The sequence below is a fragment of the Callorhinus ursinus genome, unplaced genomic scaffold, assembly GCF_003265705.2.
Source record: "Callorhinus ursinus isolate GAN/ISIS: 27379988/994484 unplaced genomic scaffold, GSC_fseal_2.0 scaffold56, whole genome shotgun sequence".
In the NCBI taxonomy this organism is placed as follows: domain Eukaryota; kingdom Metazoa; phylum Chordata; class Mammalia; order Carnivora; family Otariidae; genus Callorhinus; species Callorhinus ursinus.
This window is the reverse complement of record NW_027397118.1, coordinates 9,143,499-9,167,527: the sequence shown is the minus strand read 5'-3', so window position 1 is coordinate 9,167,527 and position 24,029 is coordinate 9,143,499. Positions and strand designations below refer to the sequence as shown.

Below are 24,029 nucleotides of genomic sequence, written 5' to 3'. Positions count from 1 at the left end.
CAAATGAATTGATCTCAGAAATGCAAAATCGGGTTAAAAAGCACTTGTCATTACCAAAAAAGTATCAGAAAGTAACTTTCATGAGTATCTTGGAAGGGAGAAAAAAAGGAGACCCAATTTAAGAAAGGGGAATACAGATTCTAGAAAACCAATCCCAGCACAATGTGAATAGAGCTGCATTGAGTCTAGGGCTAAGTCAAATACAAAGAACACAGACCACAATATTGGAATGTTTAAAAGAAAAAAAAAATGATCACAAGGAAACCAATATTAAACTAACAAATTTTCAAGAATAGACTGAACTGGGCGCCTGGGTGGCTCAGTTGGTTAAGCGACTGCCTTCGGCTCAGGTCATGATCCTGGAGTCCCGGGATCGAGTCCCACATCGGACTCCCTCTCAGCAGGGAGTCTGCTTCTCCCTCTGACCCTCTTCCCTCTCATGCTCTCTGTCTCTCATTCTCTCTCTCAAAATAAATAAATAAAAAATCTTAAAAAAAAAAAAAAGAATAGACTGAACTATTTTTTAGAGTAAGCTTCCTAAGTCATCATGTTATATACATAAATAATCAGCCTTCCATATACTCAAAAGTGGTTTATTAAATTGCATCTTCCAGGAAAAGTAAAGTTTTCTTTTAAAACCTGAAACAAAATAATACAGGAAATATTCAGATACTTACTCAAGATTCCTTCTACAGCATCATGCTGAATAAATTTTATTCCTGAGATTTTAATATCCACACCTGTACAATCCACAAAAGTATCTCCTTTGCCCCTCTTTTCTATCACAATATCATCTGGTAGACCATATCCTAAGGAGAAGAACAAGAGCATTTAAGATGGGTGAGGGGAAATGTCTAAACATAAAATTGCTACAATTGATTTCTCTATTTCAATGGCTCCAAATGATATGAGACCAGTCAACCAACTTGCATTTAAATAAAATCTAATTATCTCCCCACATATCTTGTTTAATTTAAACCAGGGTATACAACTTTTAATAATAACAATTCCTCAGTTTGCCCCCATATCAGGAAGACTACCCTATCAACCATCTCAGACTAACTCAGCAGTAAATTTGCTTATAAAACTGCTATATAAAAATAAATAACCCTAAATACAGCTGGTTCAAAAAGCTTTAAAGCATTTAACCCTTACAGGTTTTTTCCCAACTCTAAATTCTATTATTCTAATATAAATTAGGTTTAAAAAACCTAAGTATTTCTCAAGATTTTCTGATTTTAGTATTCTCTTAGACTGACTTAGAATGTGACAAACTGACTTAAAACCATTTTAATTATTGAAAAAATAGGTCTACCTTGTGAACCAATAAAAAACATTGGATCTCTACAAATCCCAAACTAATAATATAGGCCAGACCTCTGAACAGGCATACAAAAAACTGGACTATCAGAAAACTAGAGAAGTTGCCTGACTTATCATAAAACAAAAGCACACAGACAAAGCTGTAAGAAATACCTCTCGTTGTCTAAGATGAGTCTTTGCTTGAGTAAATGAAAGCAGTCACTACATTAAAGGCAAAACCAGTGAAGTTGTACTCAAAGGACACAGACAAGCTTTCAGGGGCAGTGAAGGAGAATGCAAGAGGATTCCATACTCAGGAATGCTGCCAGTGGTGGACTCGGGATGACTGGATTATAAGTATTTTTTTTCCCTGATTCTTTTTGTGTCTGCCTGTAGTTGGAACATTTTCTATAATAACCATTATTTTTTAACATCAAAAAAATAAAAAATCAAATGTCATATTGAGAAAAAAACAGATTACTACATAAACAAGCTACATATTCTTAGTAGTTTAAAACATAAAACCATCACTTAAGTGAATATATGTTCTAAACAAGAAAGAAAAATCCTACCACAAGTACTGTTAACACCCTACACACAGTAGGTACTCAATTATATACCTCCTGTGATAAGTGTTAGCTATAGATCAGAAAAGATATCAGATACCCTTTAATCTTACTCATGAACAAGTACTCCATAAATTCACATTAGAGATACCATAGGATTTCCCAAATTCTCAGAAATGCCTTCTGTCAGTAAATCTAGTTATCTTTACACTTAACTATCAGAATTCTATATGGTTATTTATTACACTTTGGCAATTTCATTATTAATATCCTTACCAATCTAGGAAGAACTCTTATCCACCATACAATCTATAGTATCAATGCTATTTTCACTAGGCCAAAAAGTAAAGTGTTTTTATTGCAGTGATTTATCCTGCAGATGTGTTATTTATACACACACATCTATCATATATCAAATATTGGAGAGGAGAAAGAACAAAAATTACATAAACAAAAAAGGGGGTGAGGTGATGTACTAGTGAACAGCAGGAAATTAAACTCCCAGCCTTGCTTCCATTAAGAAGTTTTGACAAGATAAAGAACATAGCTTAAGCAGTTTGTGAACAGCTGCACAAGTCCCAAAATGATAAACAATTTTTTGCATTACAAGCTTTATTGCTAACTTGAAGCTCTTTTGGTAAATAGTTGAACAGGTGCATCTAAATTTGACATGTTATAGAAATACACAGGACCAAGATGAACAATTGTAAAGTAACCTAAATTTAGGAATCACTCTAAATGTACAATAAGATTATGACTGCTAAAAAGTTATTTTTAATAGAATCTTTCAACATAAATGTTCTCAAAAGTACACTTTGGTTACAATACGAAGTGTACAATTTGACATTCAGCAAGCTTTTATTTATTTTTTTCTCTAGAGAGAGAGCACACAAGAGCATGAGTTGGAGAAGGGCAGAGGGAGAGGGAGAGAAGCAGACTCCCCATAGAGCGTGAAGCCCATAGCTGGGTTTGATCCCAAGACCCTGAGATCATGACCTGGGCCAAAACCAAGAGTCAGACACTCAACTAACTGAGCCACCTTTAAAAGCCCCTCAGCAAGCTTTTAAATAATTAATAAGGGTGCCTGGGTGGCTAAGTCCATTGGGCATCTGCCTTCAGCTCAGGTCATGATCCCGGAGTTCTGGGATCGAGTCCCTGCTCAGTAGAGTCTGCTTCCCCCTCTGACCCCCACCCCTTGATCGTGCTCTCATTCTCTCTCAAATAAATAAATAAATAAATAAAATCTCTTAAAAAGAAAATTAAAAATAATTTAAAATAAAAAATAAAGAATTAATAAGACAAAAGATTTTGGTCCACTTTCAAGTTGGACCTATACCTATGCAAAAATATGTTAAATTTAAAAACAAAAAACAAAAAAACATGCATCAACATATCCATAACATATAAGAAATAAGAGTAAGCAAGAAATAAAAAATACTAAACTCTAAAAAAATATTGGTAGGAAAAATTTTTATTCTAGAAATGAGATTTCCTCGGGCGCCTGGGTGGGCTCAGTTGGTTGAGCGACTGCCTTCGGCTCAGGTCATGATCCTGGAGTCCCGGGATCGAGTCCCGCATCGGGCTCCCTGTTCAGCGGGGAGTCTGCTTCTCCCTCTGACCCTCCCCCCTCTTGTGCTCTCTCTTTCTCATTCTCTCTCTCAAATAAATAAGTAAAATCTTTAAAAAAAAAAAGAAATGAGATTTCCTCTTCATAAACCACCTACAATCTAGAAAATATACTTCTTCCTAATAGTCTTTTTTTCTCTATGTGCTTGTTTTCCCCAACACATACAAAGAATCATACCTCAAGTTGCTCAAACATGGAGTCAATCCCCCATACACTTTTTTTTTTTTAAAGATTTTATTTGACAGAGAGAGCACAAGCAGAGGGAGAGAGAGGGAGAAGCAGGTTCCCTGCTGAGCAAGGAGCCCGATGTGGCACCCAATCCCAGGACCCTCGGATCATGACCCAAGCCGAAGGCAGCCGCTTAACCGACTGAGGTACCCAGGTGTCCCCCCAATACACTTTAAATACTCTTAATATTTTAAGGCAACTCATAAAAAGGAATGAGATCTTGCCATTTGCAACAACGTGGATGGAACTGGAGGGTGTTATGCTGAGTGAAATAAGTCAATCAGAGAAAGACATGTATCATATGACCTCACTGATATGAGGAATTCTTAATCTCAGGAAACAAACTGCATGTTGCTGGAGTGGTGGGGGGTGGGAGGGATGGGGTGGCTGGGTGATAGACAGTGGGTAGGGTATGTGCTATGGTGAGCGCTGTGAATTGCGCAAGACTGTTGAATCACAGATCTGTACTTCTGAAACAATGCAATATATGTTAAGAAAAAGAAAAAGAAGATAGCAGGAGGGGAAGAATGAAGGGGAGTAAGTCAGAGGGGGAGATGAACCATGAGAGACGATGGACTCTGAAAAACAAACTGAGGGTTCTAGAGTGGAGGAGGGTGGGGGGATGGGTTAGCCTGGTGATGGGTATTAAAGAGGGCACATTCTGCATGGAGCACTGGGTGTTATGCACAAACAATGAATCATGGAACACTACATCAAAAGCTAATGATGTAATGTATGGTGATTAACATAACAATAAAAAAATATATTTTAAGGCAACTCATTTGAAATCAAATGGATTAAATGATATTCTTAGAGCTTCAACAAGATGAGTGACTTACTGTTTTCTTAAGCGTATCATGCAAGAGTTTGGTTGCATGATATCCCAGACTCACCTTCCAGCTCAATGGAATCAGCAATGGCGAATGTGCCATGTACCATGTAATGGCCAGGACAAACAATCACAGTGTCCCCTTCATAGCAGGCATTTATAGCAGACAACGGGTCACTATGGAACTAGAAAACAACAACAGATTGCAAATATACACCCCCAAAATGGCAACCTACATATCACTCGAGGTACCCTCCTGCTTCACTTTATAAAGGGAGCCAAAACTGCATACTCAAGTATCTCCTCATGATCAACACATGCTTGGTAATTTACTAATGCTGATGAAAGGCAGGGCTCTCACTACTACCCATTTCACAAAAAACAACTCTGGTAAGCTCCTGTAAACGCTTTGTAGGATTCAGGAAAACCGGAGTGAATCAGAAGAAAAAAAGCCACCTGAGGTAAAAACCTCCTTTTACCTGAATTTCTGTTTCCTCCTTACAAGGCTCCTGACAAAGCCTGTCCCTGAGCAGAGATCGCAGCAGACCAGTCATCATGGTGGAGGAGACCACATGCATGACCTTCTGACCATTTGTACGAATGCCTTTTGCTTGGATGTTCGAATTCTTCTGATAACCAAACACGTATCTTAGAGAAACCAGCAGAGCCATCAGTTCTTAGTAAGATAGCTGGTTAGAAAAGATGCCAACTAACTAAGAATAACAAAGACACACATACCTCAACAAAGGATTCTCAATGAGTTTTAGCTTTTGTTTCAACTGTTCAATCTCTGAATACAATTTTAACCCTTCAACCATGGAGATGTTTTCCTGCTCAGAATCAGAGTTACAATTTGACAAACTGCTTCTCAGATTTAAAAATGTCCTGTAACTCTCCTCACATTGGGACAACAGATTGCGGTAATCAACAATAAGTCCTGAAGGAACTCGGTCTTCAAGGATGTCATAATGCCTGAAAGTTTAAAAGCAAATTGAAATCCACTGCCTTTCTGACACATTTTCCTATCATTAAAACAGCCCATTTAGTCCTCAAAAACCAGAAAGAAAAGCATTTTATCGTACATAACTCAGGTACATGTAAAGTCTTTCTGAATAGCACTCTATTATAAGTGGAAGCTATTGAAAGTTTTAAGGACCACTTCATTAAGATCACTAACTTTTCTTGTTTTGGGGAGTTGCTGGGTTTTGTCCTTAGATCCAAGCATTTGTGCTTTAGAAACACTGAAATTCACATTTTACCATTTGTAGTCATTATTTAATAAAAAATGATGTTCTCATATATTAGATTCTTTTTTTTTTTTTTTAAGATTTTATTTATTTGTTTGTCAGAGAGAGAGACAGGGAGAGAGGGAACACAAGCAGGGAGAGTGGGAGAGGGAGAAGCAGGCTTCCCGCGGAGCAGAGAGCCCGATGCGGGGCTCGATCCCAGGACCCTGGGATCATGACCTGAGCCGAAGGCAGACGCTTAACGACTGAGCCACCCAGACGCCCCTCATATATTAGATTCTTAATAAGCAGATGTCAGAGGGCAATCTGGGGGTGTGGGGCGGGGGGAGGGAAGTATCCCAATAGTTTCACAACAATGTTGAAGATTACCATATTTATAGGATCAAAAATTAAAAATGATTCAAGCATTGGGTTTAGTCCTTCTTCACATTTAAAGCACTACAGCACAAAATTATGCTGAATATTCCCTTAGGAAGATTATTACAGTATGTTTCAAAAACATAAGTCTTTGGGCGCCTGGGTGGCTCAGTTGGTTAAGCGACTGCCTTCGGCTCAGGTCATGATCCTGGAGTCCTGGGATCGAGTCCCACATCGGGCTCCCTGCTTGGCAGGGAGTCTGCTTCCCCCTCTGACCTTCTTCCCTCTCGTGCTGTCTCTCATTCTCTCTCTCTCAAATAAATAAATAAAATCTTAAAAAAAAATAACATAAGTCTTTGAGATTCTCAGAAAAAAATATAAAGCTGCCATTACTAAACTAGAGAGTGATTAAAACAAAATAACCTTGTATTGGACAACCTTATTGGCATTTAAAATTTATTATTAGTTTATATACCTTCTCAAACATATAGACAGAACCAAAGTATTTCTAGATGCAATAATTTATGAATGTAGAACAATCACGTTAATGGATGTGAAATTAATGGATTTGAAAATAAACTGCAATTTTATTGTCATTACCTATAGTTTTAAATAATTGCTTTATTTCTCAGTTAAAAATGTATTGACTAGCTATGCCTGAGGCCAGAGTTTTTCAACCTTGGCTGCATATTAGAATCACTGGGGAGCTTTTAAAAATACAAATGCTCAGGTCCCCATTCAGACCAATTAAATTGGTCTCTAGAAGTAGAGAGGTTTTTTTTAAAGTTCCTTGGGGAATCTAATGTGCAGTCAAGGTTGAAAACCATTGCCTTAGATGATGTTTTTTCAACTTAGTCATGCTCTAAATAAGATAGGGGGAAAAACAGAACCACATCCTAAACAAATTTACATGAAATTACAGTTAACATTCAAACAGTATTTAAAATAAATAAAAAATAATTTTTTTCCACTTTTCAAGTAAATGAATTAGGTGAAGCTTGAAAAGCATGGATTTTGTCTGCTTTGGTTAATCCATACTCATTTAAAGATATTCTAGAAATCCACTTTGCAAACAAACAATTGGGAACCAAACCACTGACTGCTTGATTAGGTCTATTAAGTTATGAAGATTAAGACTCAAATTTTAGGGCGCCTGGGTGGCTCAGTTGGTTAAGCGACTGCCTTCAGCTCAGGTCATGATCCTGGAGTCCCGGGATCGAGTCCCACATCGGGCTTCCTGCTCAGCAGGGAGTCTGCTTCTCCCTCTGACCCTCTTCCCTCTCGTGCTTGCTATCTCTCATTCTCTCTCTCTCTCTCAAATAAATAAATAAAATCTTTAAAAAAAAAAAAGACTCAAATTTTAAAAGAAGTTTCTTAGCATTTCCAATATCCGTGCCAATCAGCTTACTTCTTCTCATTAAAGTGATACTTTGTGGTCTGGAAGCAATGAGCCAACATCTGTGTCTCAGACCCGTAAGCTTTGAAGCACAATGTTTTGAATTAAAAAGGAAAAACATTTACCTTAAAGTACAAAATCAAGACAATATGGCTTGATTCCCTTTAAATCCTGCCTGTTGATAACACTACTCCTATCTTTGCCTAGGGACCTTTTATAGAGTCTGCCTACATTTGATAACATTCCAGTTTCCCCAACAAGTACTGTAGTTTCTTCTCCATAACTGAAAACAATTCCTCCCTTAGGCTTTCCCACCTGCCAGTGATGTACAAGGTATGTATGTAAATCATTTCTTTTTTAACATGTAAAGCAGTCAACTCAGAATACAGTCCTTTCCAAGATCAAATTTGCTAGATACACAATACTCACCTACCATTACATTTCACTTCAATCAAAACCAGTCATTGCTTTCTAAGAGCAAGTGTACCAAAACTAGAAAATATGTAAGCTTATTGAAATCCTGGCATTTTATTGAGTACACTATGGGAAAATAGGAAATGCACAATGGAAAAATTGGAAAGGCTAAATAGAAATCATACATAATTCTAAATCAGGTAGAACCATTAACCAGATTTTTCACATTTTTTTTACTTATTATTTACTATATAAACCAAGAGAAACTTACTAAATCTAATTGGGTTCCACAAAAATGTAAAGGGTTACTGCCTTATCTTATGTAACCAATCATCTTTCACAGAGGAAAAAAAAATTTTTTTTGAGTGCAAGTTCTAATTTCGTATTGCAGCGTTGCCTTTAAATTACCACTTATGAATACAAGAAAAATTACCTGGTCTTAGAGTACCATCTAGTGGAAATCTGAATGAACATTTAACAAAATCAGTGCAGAACAACTACTTGGGTTGCATGGTTAAGCTAGGTTTTTTATAACGTAAGCATTTTTCCCTATTAAAATATGACAAATTAGAAAAAGAATGTGTTTCAGTATTTAGGAAATTTTTATGCACCACCAATATTAACTGTTTGGTATTTTCATCCATTTGTCAAATAAGATTCAAGGACAAGAACTTGACAAAACACCCTGAAATAACTCTGTTAGTTTAACCTAGTGTGTTTTACTGTAGGAACTTAGAATAAAGCCAAATATTTTTTAAAGTATTCTTTTAAAAAAGCAGAAGTCTTCTATAATTCAACTAATTTCACTATTTTTCAAACTGTCTTTGAACTTAACACAGAGCTTTTTTTTTAAAACACATTAGCTCAACTAAGTTTTAACTTATAAAACAGTTAGCTATTTAACTTCAATGTCCCTGAACTCTGCTGTTACTCAGTTTATAAACTATGAGTAGGTTACTCTGCCCTTGCACAAGTTTCATTTAATAACTTTTCAATGGGTTATACTATTTGTATGGTGGCCTGTTCTTCTGTGGGTGGGCCCCTGAAGTATATATACACCAGATGGGTAAAATTAAACTATGGGCAATTTTTCCAACATGTACAAGGTCACTAATAAATACTTACAATCTCAATCGAGGTTCAACACATCTGACAAAATAATCATACTCATCCTCCTCTTCTTCATCCCAGCTCCTCCAAATGTTTTGATAGAAAAACCTGAAAAGGAAATTCATATCATTCAAATTCAATCACTGGCTCAGTGTTAAGGTTCTGGAGGGGTGCAAGTTAAAGAGTAAAACAAAACTGTATCGGCTCCAGTAGACAATGTCGCATAAATGTTAGACTCGATAGTCATGAGTCATAGAACTTCTATGGACTGGCTAAAGAAATTTTTCTACAACACTGGTTCCATTATGATCTTTAATTAGAACTATTTATTGGGGTGCCTAGGTGACTCAGTTGCTTGAGAGTCTGCCTTCAGCTCAGGTCATGATCCCAGAATCCTGGGATCAAGTCCCAGGTCGAATGAGCAGGGAGCCTCCTTCTCCTTCTCCATCTGCCCCTCCCCCCACCAGCTCGTGCTCTAAATAAATAAAATCAAAAAAAGAAAAAAAAAAAGATTTACTGACCATCTGTAATTGGGTGGATGGTAGTGCCATTTGTTAAGACAGAAAAGACTGGTAGAGAAACAGGTTTAGGTTAAGAACAGAGTTGTTTTCTCCATGTTTGAATGGAGATGCCTATCTGACCTCCAAGTGGATGATGTCAAGAGTGAAGATGAATATACAAGCCCAGAGCCCAAGGGAAAGGTCAGGGCTAAAAACAAAAATCTGGGAGTTGTCAGCATATTGATGGCATTAAAGCAACGGATGAGATCATCTAGGGACATAATATAAAGCAGCAGGTCTCAAACCTGGCTGCATGTTAGAGTCCCCTTGGAAGCTTTTAAAAATTGGTTCCCAAACCTATTCCAGACCAATAAAGCAGAATCTTTGGGGGAGTTGGGGGTTAGACACAGAATTCAATTTTTTTAAACCTCTCCAAGTGATTTAACCAATTTTTATTATGGAAAATTTCAAACATATACAAAAGCAAGTAGTATAATGAATACCATGTATGCATCACCCAGCTTCAACAATTATCAATGCATAGGCAATCTTTTTTCATCTCTGCCCTACCCACTTACTTCTCTGCTCCCCACCCCCACCATCCCAACACTGGATTACTTTAAAGCAAATGTTAAACATATAACATCATTCACAAAATTTAGTACGTAGCTTTAAAATAAATCTTTATACCAAGAAAATGTTATAATTCCCTTAATATCCAAATATCCAGTTAGTGTTGAATTTTCCCTATTTGTCTCTTGTTGCTGTTGTTGTTTTATCATTGGCTTGTTCAAGTAAGGGTCCAAACAAGGGTCAACCATTGCATTTAATTAAATCACTTTTATTCTATAGATTATCCCCCGTCCTTTTTTCCTTGCAATTTATCTAACAGTTTTCCACACTCTGAATTTTATTGATTGCATCCCCATGGGGTCATTTAACATGTTTTTCTGTTTCTTTTACTTCTGATAAACAGATAGTAAGATCTAAAGACTTGATCAGCTTTAGGAAAGATTTTTTTTTGGCAAGGGTACTTAAAAGGAGACACAATGTACTTCCAACAGGAAGTATATGATACCTGGTCATCTCCTCTGATGATGAGGTTAAGAAACCATTGGATTCAGGTTTGACAGCCTGATCCATCCACTACCAAGTTCCCCTTGTGAGTTTTTAACCAATGGTTGTAGTAGCCAATCATGATCATTGCCTAGAACCTTTATTTATTATAAGTTGTAAAATATTAATATTCTGATCCTATCATTCTTTCTTCATGTATTAGTTAGAATACTCCTATAAAATAACAATTTCAGGTGATTCTAATGTGCTTCCAAGGCTGATTAAAGAGAGAGAAGGGTAACTAGTCTAGGATGGATCCCTGCGTAACTCCAACATTTTAAAGTTTTGAGCAAGAGAGGAAAAGCAGGTCAAGATGACTAAGAAGCTGGAGGGGAGTGTGTTAAAAAGATGGGAATGATCAAATAACTAGAATGTGACCAAGAGGGAAATCAAGATGTGATCAGAGAAGAGGGTGATGAGGAAGGAGAACATGGAGGACTTTGGTGACCTCAAGCACAATTTCAGTGGTGCTGTTGGGCAGAAGCATTACCGGAATGCCAAGAAGTGCAGACTGAAACTACACAGAACTCTGTCAAGAAGTTCTGCTGTGAAAAGGAGCAGTGAAGATGAAGCCATCTCTTAATCCTTGTAGATTGGACTGCCAGTCTCTTCATCCTCTAGAGTATCTTTTCTGTTGTTCTTTGGCGGGTTTTTTATTTATTTATTTATTTTTTTAATTTGAGGGGGAGAGAGAGAGAGAGCACAAGAGCAGGGGGAGGGAGAAGCAGACTCTCCACTGAACAGGGAACCTGACACAGGGCTCGATCCCAGAATCCTGGATCATGACTTGAGCTGCAGACAGACGCTTAAAAGAGAACCACCCAAGTGTGCCCTATAGAGTCATCTTAAAAAAAAAAACGAAGCTGAGCATGCCTTTACTCCATTAAAAAACTGCTGGCTCCTGCCCTCAGAATGAAGTTCAAAATCCTGAGCGTGGCAGTGTTCCATGGGTTCACAATCTGGCTCTAGAGCTCCTCTCTTGCCTCAGACCTCCTACATGCCCACTCTCATTTCACAAGCTCTTGCAAACCTCCGTGTGACATGCTGGTCAGGCTGTCCATCTTCTCCACCTGGTGAGCTTATACCTACATTTCAAGACCCAGCTCAAGTAGTAAGCTCACCAGTACCATACTGGACATTCATACACCATTCACATCTGCACCTCCTCCGGTGTTTATTCCCTCAAGACAGAAACCTTGACTTCTGCCATATCCACTCATATCTCCTCATCCCCCAGATCCACTCCACCACCAAGTCCCAGCCATCCTACCCTGTCAGAAAGCCTCCATGTGTCCTCTCCATACCCCACTCCCGTCCACTCTCTTGCCCCACCCCTGGTCTTCCTAGTCCATCTCCCTGCATTTGTTTTCCAAACAGCAGCCAGAACGAACCTTTTAAAACACAAAGCTGATCCTATTCACCTTTGAATAAAAACCTTTCAGTGCTTCCCCAGTGCTCTTAAAGACAAAAATGACTAACTGGCTGACAAAGCCCTGCATATTTTCCCTCCGGACAACCTATAAGCTGGTTTCCTAAGCCTCCCCCATTACTGTCTGTGTTCCAGCCACACTGGCCTTTCAGTGCCTTAAACTTACTCAGCTCCTGAACCTGTTCCCTCCCCACTCCTGCCATAGTCCCTTTCACCTTGCCAACACTTCAGACTCAAGTTCAAATGCCATTTCCTCAGGAGACAACCATGTAACAGTCAGTGACCTAGTCTTAGAACACTCTACCTCTTCACTGCACTCACTGCAGTTTCCAATCACATATACACTGTTGTGTGATTCATCTCCCACCTTTAGATCGACAGTCCCCTGGTGATGGTGATTGTGTCAGTTTCATGTATCAGTCAAATCTCCCCTTCAATTCAGGACCCAGCACTTGAATATTCAACAAATGAGAACCTGAATAATTTGAAATTTTCTGGGCATGACCAGAATCTGAGCCCTCAAAATGAAGAATAAATTTAGCTAGACTCACCTTCAAATAATACCATTACTAATTCTAAATACAAGTCTTTCTACCAACTTCAATACCCCTAGAGATTAGCTCCCTGACTCTTAATTTCCTAAACTCATCATTTATCCCTTTTCCTTCAAATGCTTCAATTCACAGATTTTTTCTTTTTTTTTTTAAAGATTTTATTTATTTATTTGAGAGAGAAAAAGAATGAGAGAGAGAAAGCACGAGAGGGAGGTCGTGAAAGGTCAGAGGGAGAAGCAGACTCCCCGCTGAGCAGGGAGCCCGACACGGGACTCAATCCCTGGACTCCAGGATCATGACCTGAGCCGAAGGCAGTCACTTAACCAACTGAGCCACCCAGGCGCCCAATTCACAGATTTTTTTCAAGTGAGAGAAACATAAGAGAATTATTCTAGTTCTGGACAGAAGCCAGTTGTTTAGATTTATATTGCTTGGCCTAATACTGAACATATAGGGTTAAAAGTTCTTGGATACAATTAGAAATTTTCCATAAGATCTTGGAAGCAGGGCCCAAGAAACATCCTGCTTCTTTGTAGAGCATTCAAATTAAGCTCAGCAAAACCAGGTTAACTCACTAATGGTTTAAAAACTGAAAACTATAAGACATTATGCCACACTATTAACATGATCATTATATTATCCAGTCTCCCAGTTCCTAGAGGAATAGAAGTCCATTTTTAAATAGACAAAAGTCAGCCTTCCTTAGTGAATATACTTACAACACAGAAGATCCAAAAGAACTATCTGTATCAGTAACTATCTGACAAAAGATTTATCTGATGATGGTTATCAGAGGGGAGGTGGTTGGGGGGATGGGTGAAATAGGTGATGGGGACTAAGGAGTGCACTTGTGTGATGAGCACAGGTGTTGTATGGAACTGCTGAATCACTATATTGTACACCTGGAACTAATATAACACTGTATGTTAACTACACTGTACTTAAAATTAAAAAAAAAAAAAACGTTCACCACTTAATTCAGGTAGGAGCTTTCCTCCTCACTCAAAGGACAAGGAGTGCATAAGCTCAAGTGGAAATCAAGTATTCCAAAAAAGGTTGAAAGGCATGAACATATACCCTAAGGATCCTGAAAATGACCTAAGAAGACACCTTCTTTGGCCAGATACATTCTTGGGGGGGGGGGGGGGGGGGGGGCGGGGGGGAGTGTCTTTTATCGGTACACAAGACATGGTGTACCACCTACCTCACTTTCTCTCCTTTCCTCATATTCAAGTACATCAACCATAAACCTTAGCATCCAGAACTTTTAAGTTTCTAAACATATGCAAACCAAATGAAGAATCCCCTATCCTTTGTTAACATTTGGGGACACTGAATGAAAGCTATATAGGAATCCTGTGTATTTTTTTCAACTTTTCTGTAAGTCTGAAATTATCTCAAAATGAAAATTTTTTATAAAAAATCATATTATAGAATTATTAATAAATACAGATAAAAAATAGTAAAAACATCCAATTCTTCTTAGACTCTGTTTTCACTTTTCTGTATATTCTTTTTTGTTTGTTTTTTAATTTTTTATTGCTATGTTAATCACCATAAATGACCAACTTTATAGTATGAGTTTTAAATCTGGGTATATAACACAGACCAGAATTACTGCATTTCATCCTAAGTTTCTGGCCACGAGGTTATTTTTATTTTTATCAACTCTCCTCTCTTCCTACCTGACATGTTCAATTGCAAGAGCTGTCTGGTCAAATACTCCAGAATCATCAAATACCACCCACAGCTCCTGCAGGGGCAACCGATGTTCCTTCAAATTGAGGAGCTCATTCATACACTCCAAGGTAAAAGAGCTCACTTGAGATTCACAGAGGTATGGGTCGGCAAGCCTCACCACTGCCTTCAAGGCTGCAAAGTCCACATCGGTGACCTGAAATTTAAAATAATATGACTTACATGGAAATCAAAATGAAGATACTTACAAAACACTACTAGTAGCCTGATTTTTTTACACGTGTAATGGGAACAGGGAGCCTTCTTCCATAATATAAAAAATAAACAAGAAGGGCCTGGCTCTTACCCAAATGGAGCTTACACTGTAACTGAGGAGACAAACAAGACGGTGATGAGCATGTGACAAAGTGTAACCAGTAGGGCTGGTGGTCTGATTTTGCTGGGATGGTCGGGAGAAGTCACTTCTTAGCTGTGATGTACAGGACGAAAGGGGAGCACCCATCTGAAGAGCAGGAAGGTGAAAAGGCCCTGTGGCAGAGAAAAGCTTGGCTGCTGGAGTAGCAGACACGCAGTATTTTTTTGCTGGAACCAAAGGAAAGAAACGGGCCAGGAGAGGGGCAGCAGGAGATGAGGTGAGAGAAAAGGCCAAAAAGATCAGGACAGAAAGGGCATTGGAAGGAGCTTGGATTTTGTATTCTCTAGACAACGAGAAGCCACAGAGCCAACACCAGGGCTTTGGTGAATGCAATGCATTCGAGGTTTTAAGCAGAGGAATGACACATTTCTCTTTTAAAACAATGACTTTGACAACTTTTAGAGGGGGATCAGGGTGGAGGTGGGGGGCTGGACGTGGACGGCCGACAGGGCAGTTGACAACATCACCATAACCAAATTAACAGGCCTTTACTGCAACCAAAGATATTAACATAATACAAAATTTAAATCACCAGGAACAGCTGCAACCCACTGCCTCTTCCATAATCACTGCAGTAAATGATGTCATTTTCTAAAAGAGCTGCAGCAACAACTTGTATTCTCACTCCCTGGTTTAACATTTTAGGTTAACAGGGTTTTCTGTAGTCCAGTTAACAAACACTGAGAAAAATTCACAGCTGTAATTAGAGTGCAAATTTAAGGTAAAAGGCCCAGTCAGTTGAAAAATAAGATTGTTTTTACTTTTGACAATGGGACACATTATCAAGAGATTAACCACATATCTACAAATTTGTTAGGCAAAATACAGGCCAGTTTTAAAATGGCTGTTTGGTTTTGGTTTGAGTTACTTAATGGACTACAACTTAGAAGGTAAAAAATTAATTGAAATTCTGTTGACTTCATAATGAGACCTCTTTATTTTTTAAATGGTCTCAAATACCTCCTCCACTTCATAGGTTTATAATTCATTTCCCCTTGTCAAAGGACACTGGAACTTTAACCATCTCAATTCCCTGGTAGCTCCTCCTTGGCTGCCTTTAAAATTTGCAGAACACTTCATATACCATGACAATTAGATGTGAAAAACATGCTATTTTCAATCAGCTCATAAACTTTAATTAAAAATAAGTACTTTGGCTGTAACAGTCTGAAGGAAAGTGCTTTTAGCCAGAGACAAATGTCTTAACAACAGAATTAAATTTACCTCAACCAGCACCTCAAACACATTAGTGTGCCAGACTGCCCGCCATCCAGATGGTTCAAGAACCTTCTCCAAGAACTCAGCTGTGAATTCTCTTACTTCAGACGCCTTGCAGTCAGCTACAAACAAATTAAACACAATAAGAATTGAGACTGCATAAAGCAGAGAAAAGTTAATAAATCCACTTTCTCAGAACCAACTGGCAATCTGGAGACTGAGACAGACAATCTACTTGTAAACTGAAAAGATAAAAGCAGAAAAAAAAAAAAAAGGAAAAGAAAAGAAAAACCTACTCACCTAAAATGTAATCTTGATAAGCTTTGAATCGCTCATAGAATAAAAGTTGACTTGTCTGGAATATTTCTGGGAAATGAGTCTTTCCTGAAGGCACAAAACTTGGTAAACTAGAACCTGGTTTATCATGATTGCTACAATCACTGCATGAATCTTCATCTTGGAACAGACCTAAAAGAACAAAGAAAATAAGCAGGTTTAACTATCCCAGACACGTCCAGTACTTATAGACTGCTTCTAATTTCATATCCTTGCTTAGAAATTCCAAACAAAATACAAACAAGGGATTTGGGTGTGATGTTTTATTTACCTTTATCACTGTCAGAAGAAATTAGTTTTCCAAACTTGAAAATATCAAATATCTCAAAATCCAAGTTCTACTTCAAAACAATAAGAACTTAAAATCTTTCATAGGTTAGGTCTTTGTTGTTCTGTGAAGTTTTTCAGGGAGGCAGAGAAAAAGGGTTTTTTGATTCACTAGAAATCACTAAAGATCTCCTTCAAAGGATAAAGCTATGATTCTTACTATAGTTAGCAACTTAAAATGGTCAAATATCTTGTTATTTTTTTTTCCCAAAACAATTCCATAAAGCTGCATTAAAGTTAGGAGCTGGTTTCCTATATTCCTTCACAAATGAGCTGAAGCCTCCCTTTCTTTTCTGCAATATCAGTCTGTCAATGGCCCCTCAATAAACAGGGATAAGAGATTCTTAACACATAAGGTTTACTTCACTAAAGCTACTTCGCTAAACTTTCCTCCTGATTTCAGTGACTGTGTCTAAAGAAAGGATTAGAAAATGCTAATCACATTAGGTTTGGGCTGTATGTAATTATGTTTCATAAGGCATGATTTGGTCAGTGGCATATCTAATTCTGTATAATACGATGTTTTTAATAGACAAAACAACTACTAAATAAACAATGCTGAGGGTAGCATTTAAGCTGGCAAAATAGTCTCCACAGGTTGTTTCAGGAAGGGTATCTGAGACTATTATTAACAGCAATCTTTCTCTACACCACACCCCACCCCACCACGCCCTGCTCCTCATATTTTCTCCTTCCTTCGACTTCTTTGCCTCTATTCAGGCCACCAGAACTACTTGATCCCACAAATGACCCACAGCCTACTCAAGTCTACTGCTCACATGCTAATGCACATGAGCCTCAAAGGACATCAATACCTCACTAGCTGTGTGGCAATCTCTCTGTGCCTCAGTTTCCTCTCCTATAAAGGGAAGATGAAAATAGCATGCCTATTTCAATTAAATTAATTAAATAAATTACCTGTTAATCACTTACAACAATACCCATCAAATAGAATATATATAAATGTTTATTAATGAAATAAGGGGCGCCTGGGTGGCTCAGTCGTTAAGCATCTGCCTTCAGCTCAGGTCATGATCCCAGGGTCCTGGGATCAAGCCCCGCATCAGGCTCCCTGCTCCACAGGAAGCCTGCTTCTCTCTCTCCCACTCCCCCTGCTTCTGTTCCCTCTCTCACTGCGTCTCTCTCTGTCAAATAAATAAATAAATTCTTGAAAAAAAAAAAGAAATAATACCTTCTCCTCACACCCATTAGGATAGCTATTATCAAAAAACAACAACAAAAACTATCAAGGAAACAAGTGTTGGTGAGGATGTGGAGAAACAGGAACTCTTGTACACTGCTATAGGCAATGGAAAATGGTACATGGCTATGGGGAACAGTATGATGGTCCCTCAAAAATTTAAAAATAGAATTGCCATACGACTCAGCAATTCCACTTCTGAATATATATCCAAAAGAACTGAAAGCAGGATCTCCAAAAGATATTTGTACACCCATGCTCATAGCAGCATTATTCAATAGCTAAGAGGTGGGAGCCACCCAAGTGTCCATTATTGGATGAATGGATAAGCAAAAGGTGATATCTACATACAAAGGAATATTATTCAACCTTAAAAAGGAAGGAAATGCTGACACCTGCTACATCATGGACGAACCCTGAGGACATTTCATGAGGTTAAATGAAATAAGCCAGTCACAGGAAGACAAATACTGTATGAATTCACTGATATGAGGTACCTAGAGTAGCCAAAGTCATAGAGACAGAAAGTATAATGGTGGTAGCCAGGGGCTGGGAGAGGGTAATATGAGGAGTGATAGGTACAGAGTTTCAATTTACAAGATGAAAGAGTTATGGGGACTGATGGTAGTGACAGCTGCACAACCGTGTGAATATATTTAATACCACTGAACTATACAGTTAAAAATGGTTAAGATGGTAAACTTTATGTGTATTTTAACACAATATAAAGCAAAGACTACCTTACTTCTGCACAATTCTTTACAGCCACTTTGAAAGTACTAATTTTCACACATTATTTCAATTCACCTTCAACATTCTGTAGGACCATGGCTCTGTTTTCCAGATAGGAAAACTAAGGCCAAGTGATTTTTGCCAGTTAACAAGAGGGATTAGTAGTGGAATTAAGTCACATGTATGTTTTCTCCCTTTGCCAGGACCCTTTCCACTACATAATCCCACTGAAAATGTTAAAGGAAAAGTCTGAACAGCTTAAAATATTAGGAAAAAAAACATAACGGAATCTCCATAAAGAGGTAGACAGGACTGTAAATTATACTTGGGCTCTATTTATAGACTCTGCCCCATCCTGGCTCCCCTAACTTTGGGCGTGTCAGCTACTCTCAGTGCTCAGGGCAGCTACTGAGGCCAAGGGTTCACGTTTCTTCTCTTTTGGGAAAGGGTTCGTGATCTCCTCTGAGAATGAGATGAAAAAGAGGAGATGTCTCTCCACAGATGAACGCGCAAAAAAAACAAAAAACGAAAAACAAAAAACCCGGAAGCCCACCCAGACCTCCAGGTTGGAAATTCCTGAGCGGGCCCAACCCCCTTCCGTGTCAAGGAAGCTGAAGCCAGATGGGGAGAGAGGAAGGGGAGATGCCCAGGGTACCTCCCGACTTTGACGTTCTGAGAACGGGTCGGAGCCTCTCACAGTCACCGCCGCCACCCTAGCCAGCCGGGTCCGGAAGGCCGATAAGACCCAGGGGCCCTCGGAGGGTCCCGACGCCCCAAGCCACCGCGGGGGACACGGTCGGCTGCTAGGAGGCGGCTCCTCGGACCCGACAAGACGGGTACTCACCTTTCTCCAGAGGCGCTGGCTCCTCTTCGACCGCCCAGCCCGTGCGCTCCGGCTGCGGAGTCATAGCCTGCGACCCCAGCCCGACACCCGCCAGCAGTCCGTCAGCCATTTCAAATTTCCGCGGGCAGCCGTCTAGCCCTGGAACAAAGTGACGCAGGCGTTTCTGATTGGATGGTGGGCCGAGGCCTTCGGGCCAATTAAAGGAAAGCGTACGTTGCCGCGTTTCCGAACGAGCTCCGCCCTCTTCCAGCCTCCTCTAACCCCCATAACAGCGCCTTTGCGCCACCTGCTGGGCGGGCGGACCGCTCTTCCCGTCCAAGCTCTTGGTCTTTTGTTTACTGTGACTAATGTGGACAAAATTGAACTGCAACATAATTTGGGATGATTTCTGAAACATTACCAAACCATGCCTGGAAAGGGGTATTAGCATAAGAAGCACTGAATTGGGGATCAAAAAACATAGTATTTAGACTTGTTTCTGCCATTACTAGTGGTATTACCTTAAGCAAGTCACTTGACCTGTCAGAAGGTCATCTTCAGTTGTAATAGTGCATTGGCCTAGGTGGCTGTGAACTTTTCATCACTAAAAATCAGCCTCAGTCTCTCTCAACATCCCCCCCACCTCTCTCTCATTTGCTATGTATGCACACACACAATATTTTCAAAGAATGTCAAATCAAATTTAGTAAGTAAAAGTGTGATTTACCCATAATTATTAATCAAAGGTAACTAATCTCCAATAAGAGCTAACATGTATTGAGTATTGTGTGCAAGACATTGCCTATACCATCTTTTTTTCCAGTTTTATTGAGAAATAATTGACCTACATCACCCTATAAGTTTAAGGCATCCAGTGTAACAATTTGATTTACATATATTGTGAAATGATTACCACAGTAGGTCCAGCTAACATCCATCTTCAAAGGTAGCTACAATAAAAATAAAAGAAAGAAGAAAAGAGGAAAAAAAATTTTTTCTCCTTGTGATGAGAGGATTTAGTCTCTTAATTTTTCTATAGATCAAACAGCACTGTTAGCTGTAGTCATCCTGTTGTATATTACATACCCACATTATTTTATTCAATCTTCAAAAAAATCCTATGAGACAGGAAATATTATTATTCTCATTTCACATTTGAGGAAACAGAGTCACCAAGAAGTAAACTAACTTGCCCAATTTAACCCAGCACAGTCAAGATTATAAACCAGCCAAACTCCGGAAGCCACCCCTTTATGCTTCAGCAGGGCCATGACCTGTCAGAACCAAGGTGGGCGGGTGATGGCAGAGGTTACCAGAACACCAAGTGGGCTGAGTTCCACAGAAGGCCAAGAGCGTGGTTGTGACAGTTAGGCTGTGCAGTCTTTCATAGGGAAAATGTATCCACTTACTGACTTGAAGGAATACCTTGGGCTAAAGTCCCTCAGATCCCTTATGACTGAAACAAAATGAAGCCAGGGGAGGCAACTGTGGAAACCTGCGCTTAATTCCACTAGCTTTTCCAGGAAATACGATTCCTTTGACTCTTGTACAGCATCTGACCTTACACTTATTCATTCACTGAGCAAATATTTACTGAGTTCCACAAGGTGAAAACACACAAAACAAGAAAAATCAAGACAAGCATCAGGCCTTGAAGATGAAGCTAGCTTTCTCATTATTGTCCTTTTAGCCCTCTCGCCCACAAACACCACAGGTAGCAGGATTTCTCCCCACCTTTTTCCCTCAGCCCTGGAGATAACATAGCTCTCTTCTTGTTCAATTACCAAATATTTCATCGGCTGTCAAGATATTACCGAAACCAGTGCTTCTGGAAAAGTCTTGGAAAGGAACAGGAGACCACAGAGTCAGAGACAAAATACCTATGCTGCTGCAAACTCCATTAAGGACAAATTATTTATTAAACCGGATGCATTTCCAAACCTTCATCAAAGTTTATTCATTACTTGCTCAATCATATCAAAAGTTTTTACAGTTTTCCCCTAAGTGGAGACCTGTAAGGTACACACATTTCTTGGGAGTTTGCCTTCCCTGCCCCCTCCCTGTTATCCTAAGGAAAGGATTTTTTTTCCTTCTTCCTTACCCCTTGTGGCCTATCTCAACCTTCCACCTACCCTAAGTTAGGATTGCACCCGTTATTCCCACTCTTTTCTATATCTTTTCTTTTTTCACTTATTTTATTTTATTTATATATATGAGAGAGTGAGAGTGAGAGAGATCACAGAGGGAGAGGGAGAAGCAGACCCACCGCTGAGCAGGGAGCCCAATGCGGGGCTTGATCCCAGGACCCTGAGATCATGACCCAAGCTGAATGCAGACGCTCAACTGAGTGAGCCACCCAGGCACCCCTCTTTTTTATATCTTTGCTCTCTTTCCCACCACTAGATCCTTATGTCTACACAAGTACTCAAAACTAACTGCCCTTCCCAAAAATCTCCCCAAAGCCCGGTTGCAATCCTAAGATACAGCCTATGTGCTTTCTTTCTCTATAGTGCATTCCTCTCCTGCTTTCCTGAGGGCCAGTAGCTCCCTCCATCACCCTCCACTTCACAGGAGCACTGACTGCCCAGCACCCCTCCTCTGTCTTTCCTCCCTTGGCCTCTGGTTGTTCACTCTCCTGGTCTTCCTTCCTGCCCTTGTTCCTCTTCCTTCCCCTCAGGTTCCCTAAACCTAGGGGTTTCCCAAAGGCATGTCCTGACTCCACCTTTCTCAGGAGGAAACATAAGTGAGTGAAGAGGGCCAAGGACTGTGGCAATCACTGTGAGCACACAGGAAAGTGGATTTGCTGATTCACTTGACAAATAATAAACATATAGAGTGTAGACTAAGTGCCAGATACCGTTCTAGATTCAAGGGAAATGGGCAAACAAGACAGGCAAGGCCCCTGTCTGCATGGAATTCACAGCCTAATGAGGATACACAATGAACAAATAAAAAAAAAAGCAATTAACAAGAGTCTATTATGAAAAAATACTAAAAATAAAATAAAATTTAGTGATATAGAGAATGATGAGTGAAGAGGAAAAATTCAGATTTTTATGTGAAAATGCCTGATTTTCAAGTAACAACTACTTTTTTAAAAAAAACTTAAGTGCTATGTAACCCAGAAAAACTTATTTCCTAGGCCAGCTCTGACCCATGGGCCACTAGATTGCAGCCTGTGTTCTAAGCCCCAACAACTCAAAGTATAGCCCAGGGACCAGGAGTGTGTTAGAAATGCAGAGTCTCTCCCCCACCCCCAGATCTGCTGGATGGGAATCTGGATTTCAACAAGATCCCTAGTCCCCGACGACATCATTCATATTTGACACAAAGCCCTTCACACCTGACTTCTCCCCTGCCGCCAGTTCAGTTTTCATCTTTCTGCTGGAACACTTGACCTGGAATTCTTGCCCCTGATTTACATTCACTGTGCTGTAAAGCCAAGCCCAAGTGCAGTTTACCTTCCAGCATACATGACACTCATCTCACTCCACCTTCCCGGCCACAGCCCCGTAGAGCCACCACCATCTCCCATTCAGGCTGTCAAGATGACATCTGGGAAGTCACCCTGTCTGAGAAGACTTCCCACACCCTCTCACTTGCTTCCAGAATCAATTGCTCCCCTTTCACTGCTCCTACTACAGGGGTCTCAAGCATAAATGCCCAGAATGGCCAGACAACTGACATAAGAAAAGAAGTGGACCCCTGTGTAAGTCCTATAGGTAGTGGTGGACCCCGTGTTGCCATGTTGGCTTTCCAAGAGAAGCCAGAAATCTGATTTTTATAAGAAATCTCCCATATTAAAAAGTTGGCAACTAATTTTAGAAACTTAAACACTGTGCCAGCCAAATAAACATATCTGTAGAACATCAGTTTGCAACTTCAGAGATTTAATCTACTTGTGACATGATCAGAGACATTGCTATAGGTTCTTTGAAGACAAGTACCTTGTCCAATTCCTTTTTGTATTGCTGGCACTGATGACTAAATTTCACTTAGTAACCGTACAAACTAGATTAATACTGCTCCTCTTATATAAAATGTGTGAAGAGAGACAGATAGACAGACAACAGGCCCAAAATGGAGTCACTTGGGCTAAATCCACATCACCAAACCTAGATTTAATACCTAATCTAACTGCAGTTTCAAACTCTCCCAGGACTGTAATCTTAAATCATTAAATCTGGAACTTCCTGGTTAGCACTAGTGAGGTAATCCACTTGATAGACCCCTTCTGCCCCCAAAGTAGGATAAGGTCACACTTCTTCCTCGCCCCTGTCCCCTTCTGCTTATAAAATCTCCCATTTTGTTCAGCTTTTTGGAGCTCCTTTCTATCTTCTAGACAAGTTGCTGACCTATTCATGAATCACTGAATAGTGCCTATAAGATCTTTAAGGTTTATTCAGTTGAATTTTGTTCTTTAACAAATGTAATATTACAATGCCATTAAACCAAAGGCTCAGGTTTAGAATCAAGTGGCCGGGGGCCTGGACCGCTCCTGCAGCTGCTGCCCAAAGACCTCCTGGAATCACAGACTAATCATTAGCCTGTTTCCTAAGTCAGAGTCACTGAAGGCTACTGGATTGAGGGCCCTCGGCCCCCAA

At 39.6% G+C, this 24,029-nt stretch overlaps 1 protein-coding gene across 1 annotated transcript in view; it reads right to left on the bottom strand.

Annotated features, from left to right (window-relative positions):
* SHCBP1 (SHC binding and spindle associated 1) overlaps window positions 1–19,579 on the bottom strand; it is a 36,249-nt gene extending 16,670 nt beyond the window's left edge. Inside the window, exons 1-9 of the mRNA XM_025852445.2 lie at window positions 19,447–19,579; window positions 16,307–16,474; window positions 16,013–16,128; window positions 14,361–14,569; window positions 9,092–9,184; window positions 5,291–5,524; window positions 5,032–5,200; window positions 4,617–4,737; window positions 678–809 (exon numbers count right to left, since the gene is read on the bottom strand). Of these exons, the coding sequence (XP_025708230.1) occupies window positions 678–809; window positions 4,617–4,737; window positions 5,032–5,200; window positions 5,291–5,524; window positions 9,092–9,184; window positions 14,361–14,569; window positions 16,013–16,128; window positions 16,307–16,474; window positions 19,447–19,555 (1,351 nt within the window). The 5' untranslated portion in view covers window positions 19,556–19,579. The remainder of the gene's footprint in view (window positions 1–677; window positions 810–4,616; window positions 4,738–5,031; window positions 5,201–5,290; window positions 5,525–9,091; window positions 9,185–14,360; window positions 14,570–16,012; window positions 16,129–16,306; window positions 16,475–19,446) is intronic.
* Window positions 19,580–24,029: the final 4,450 nt, after the last annotated feature.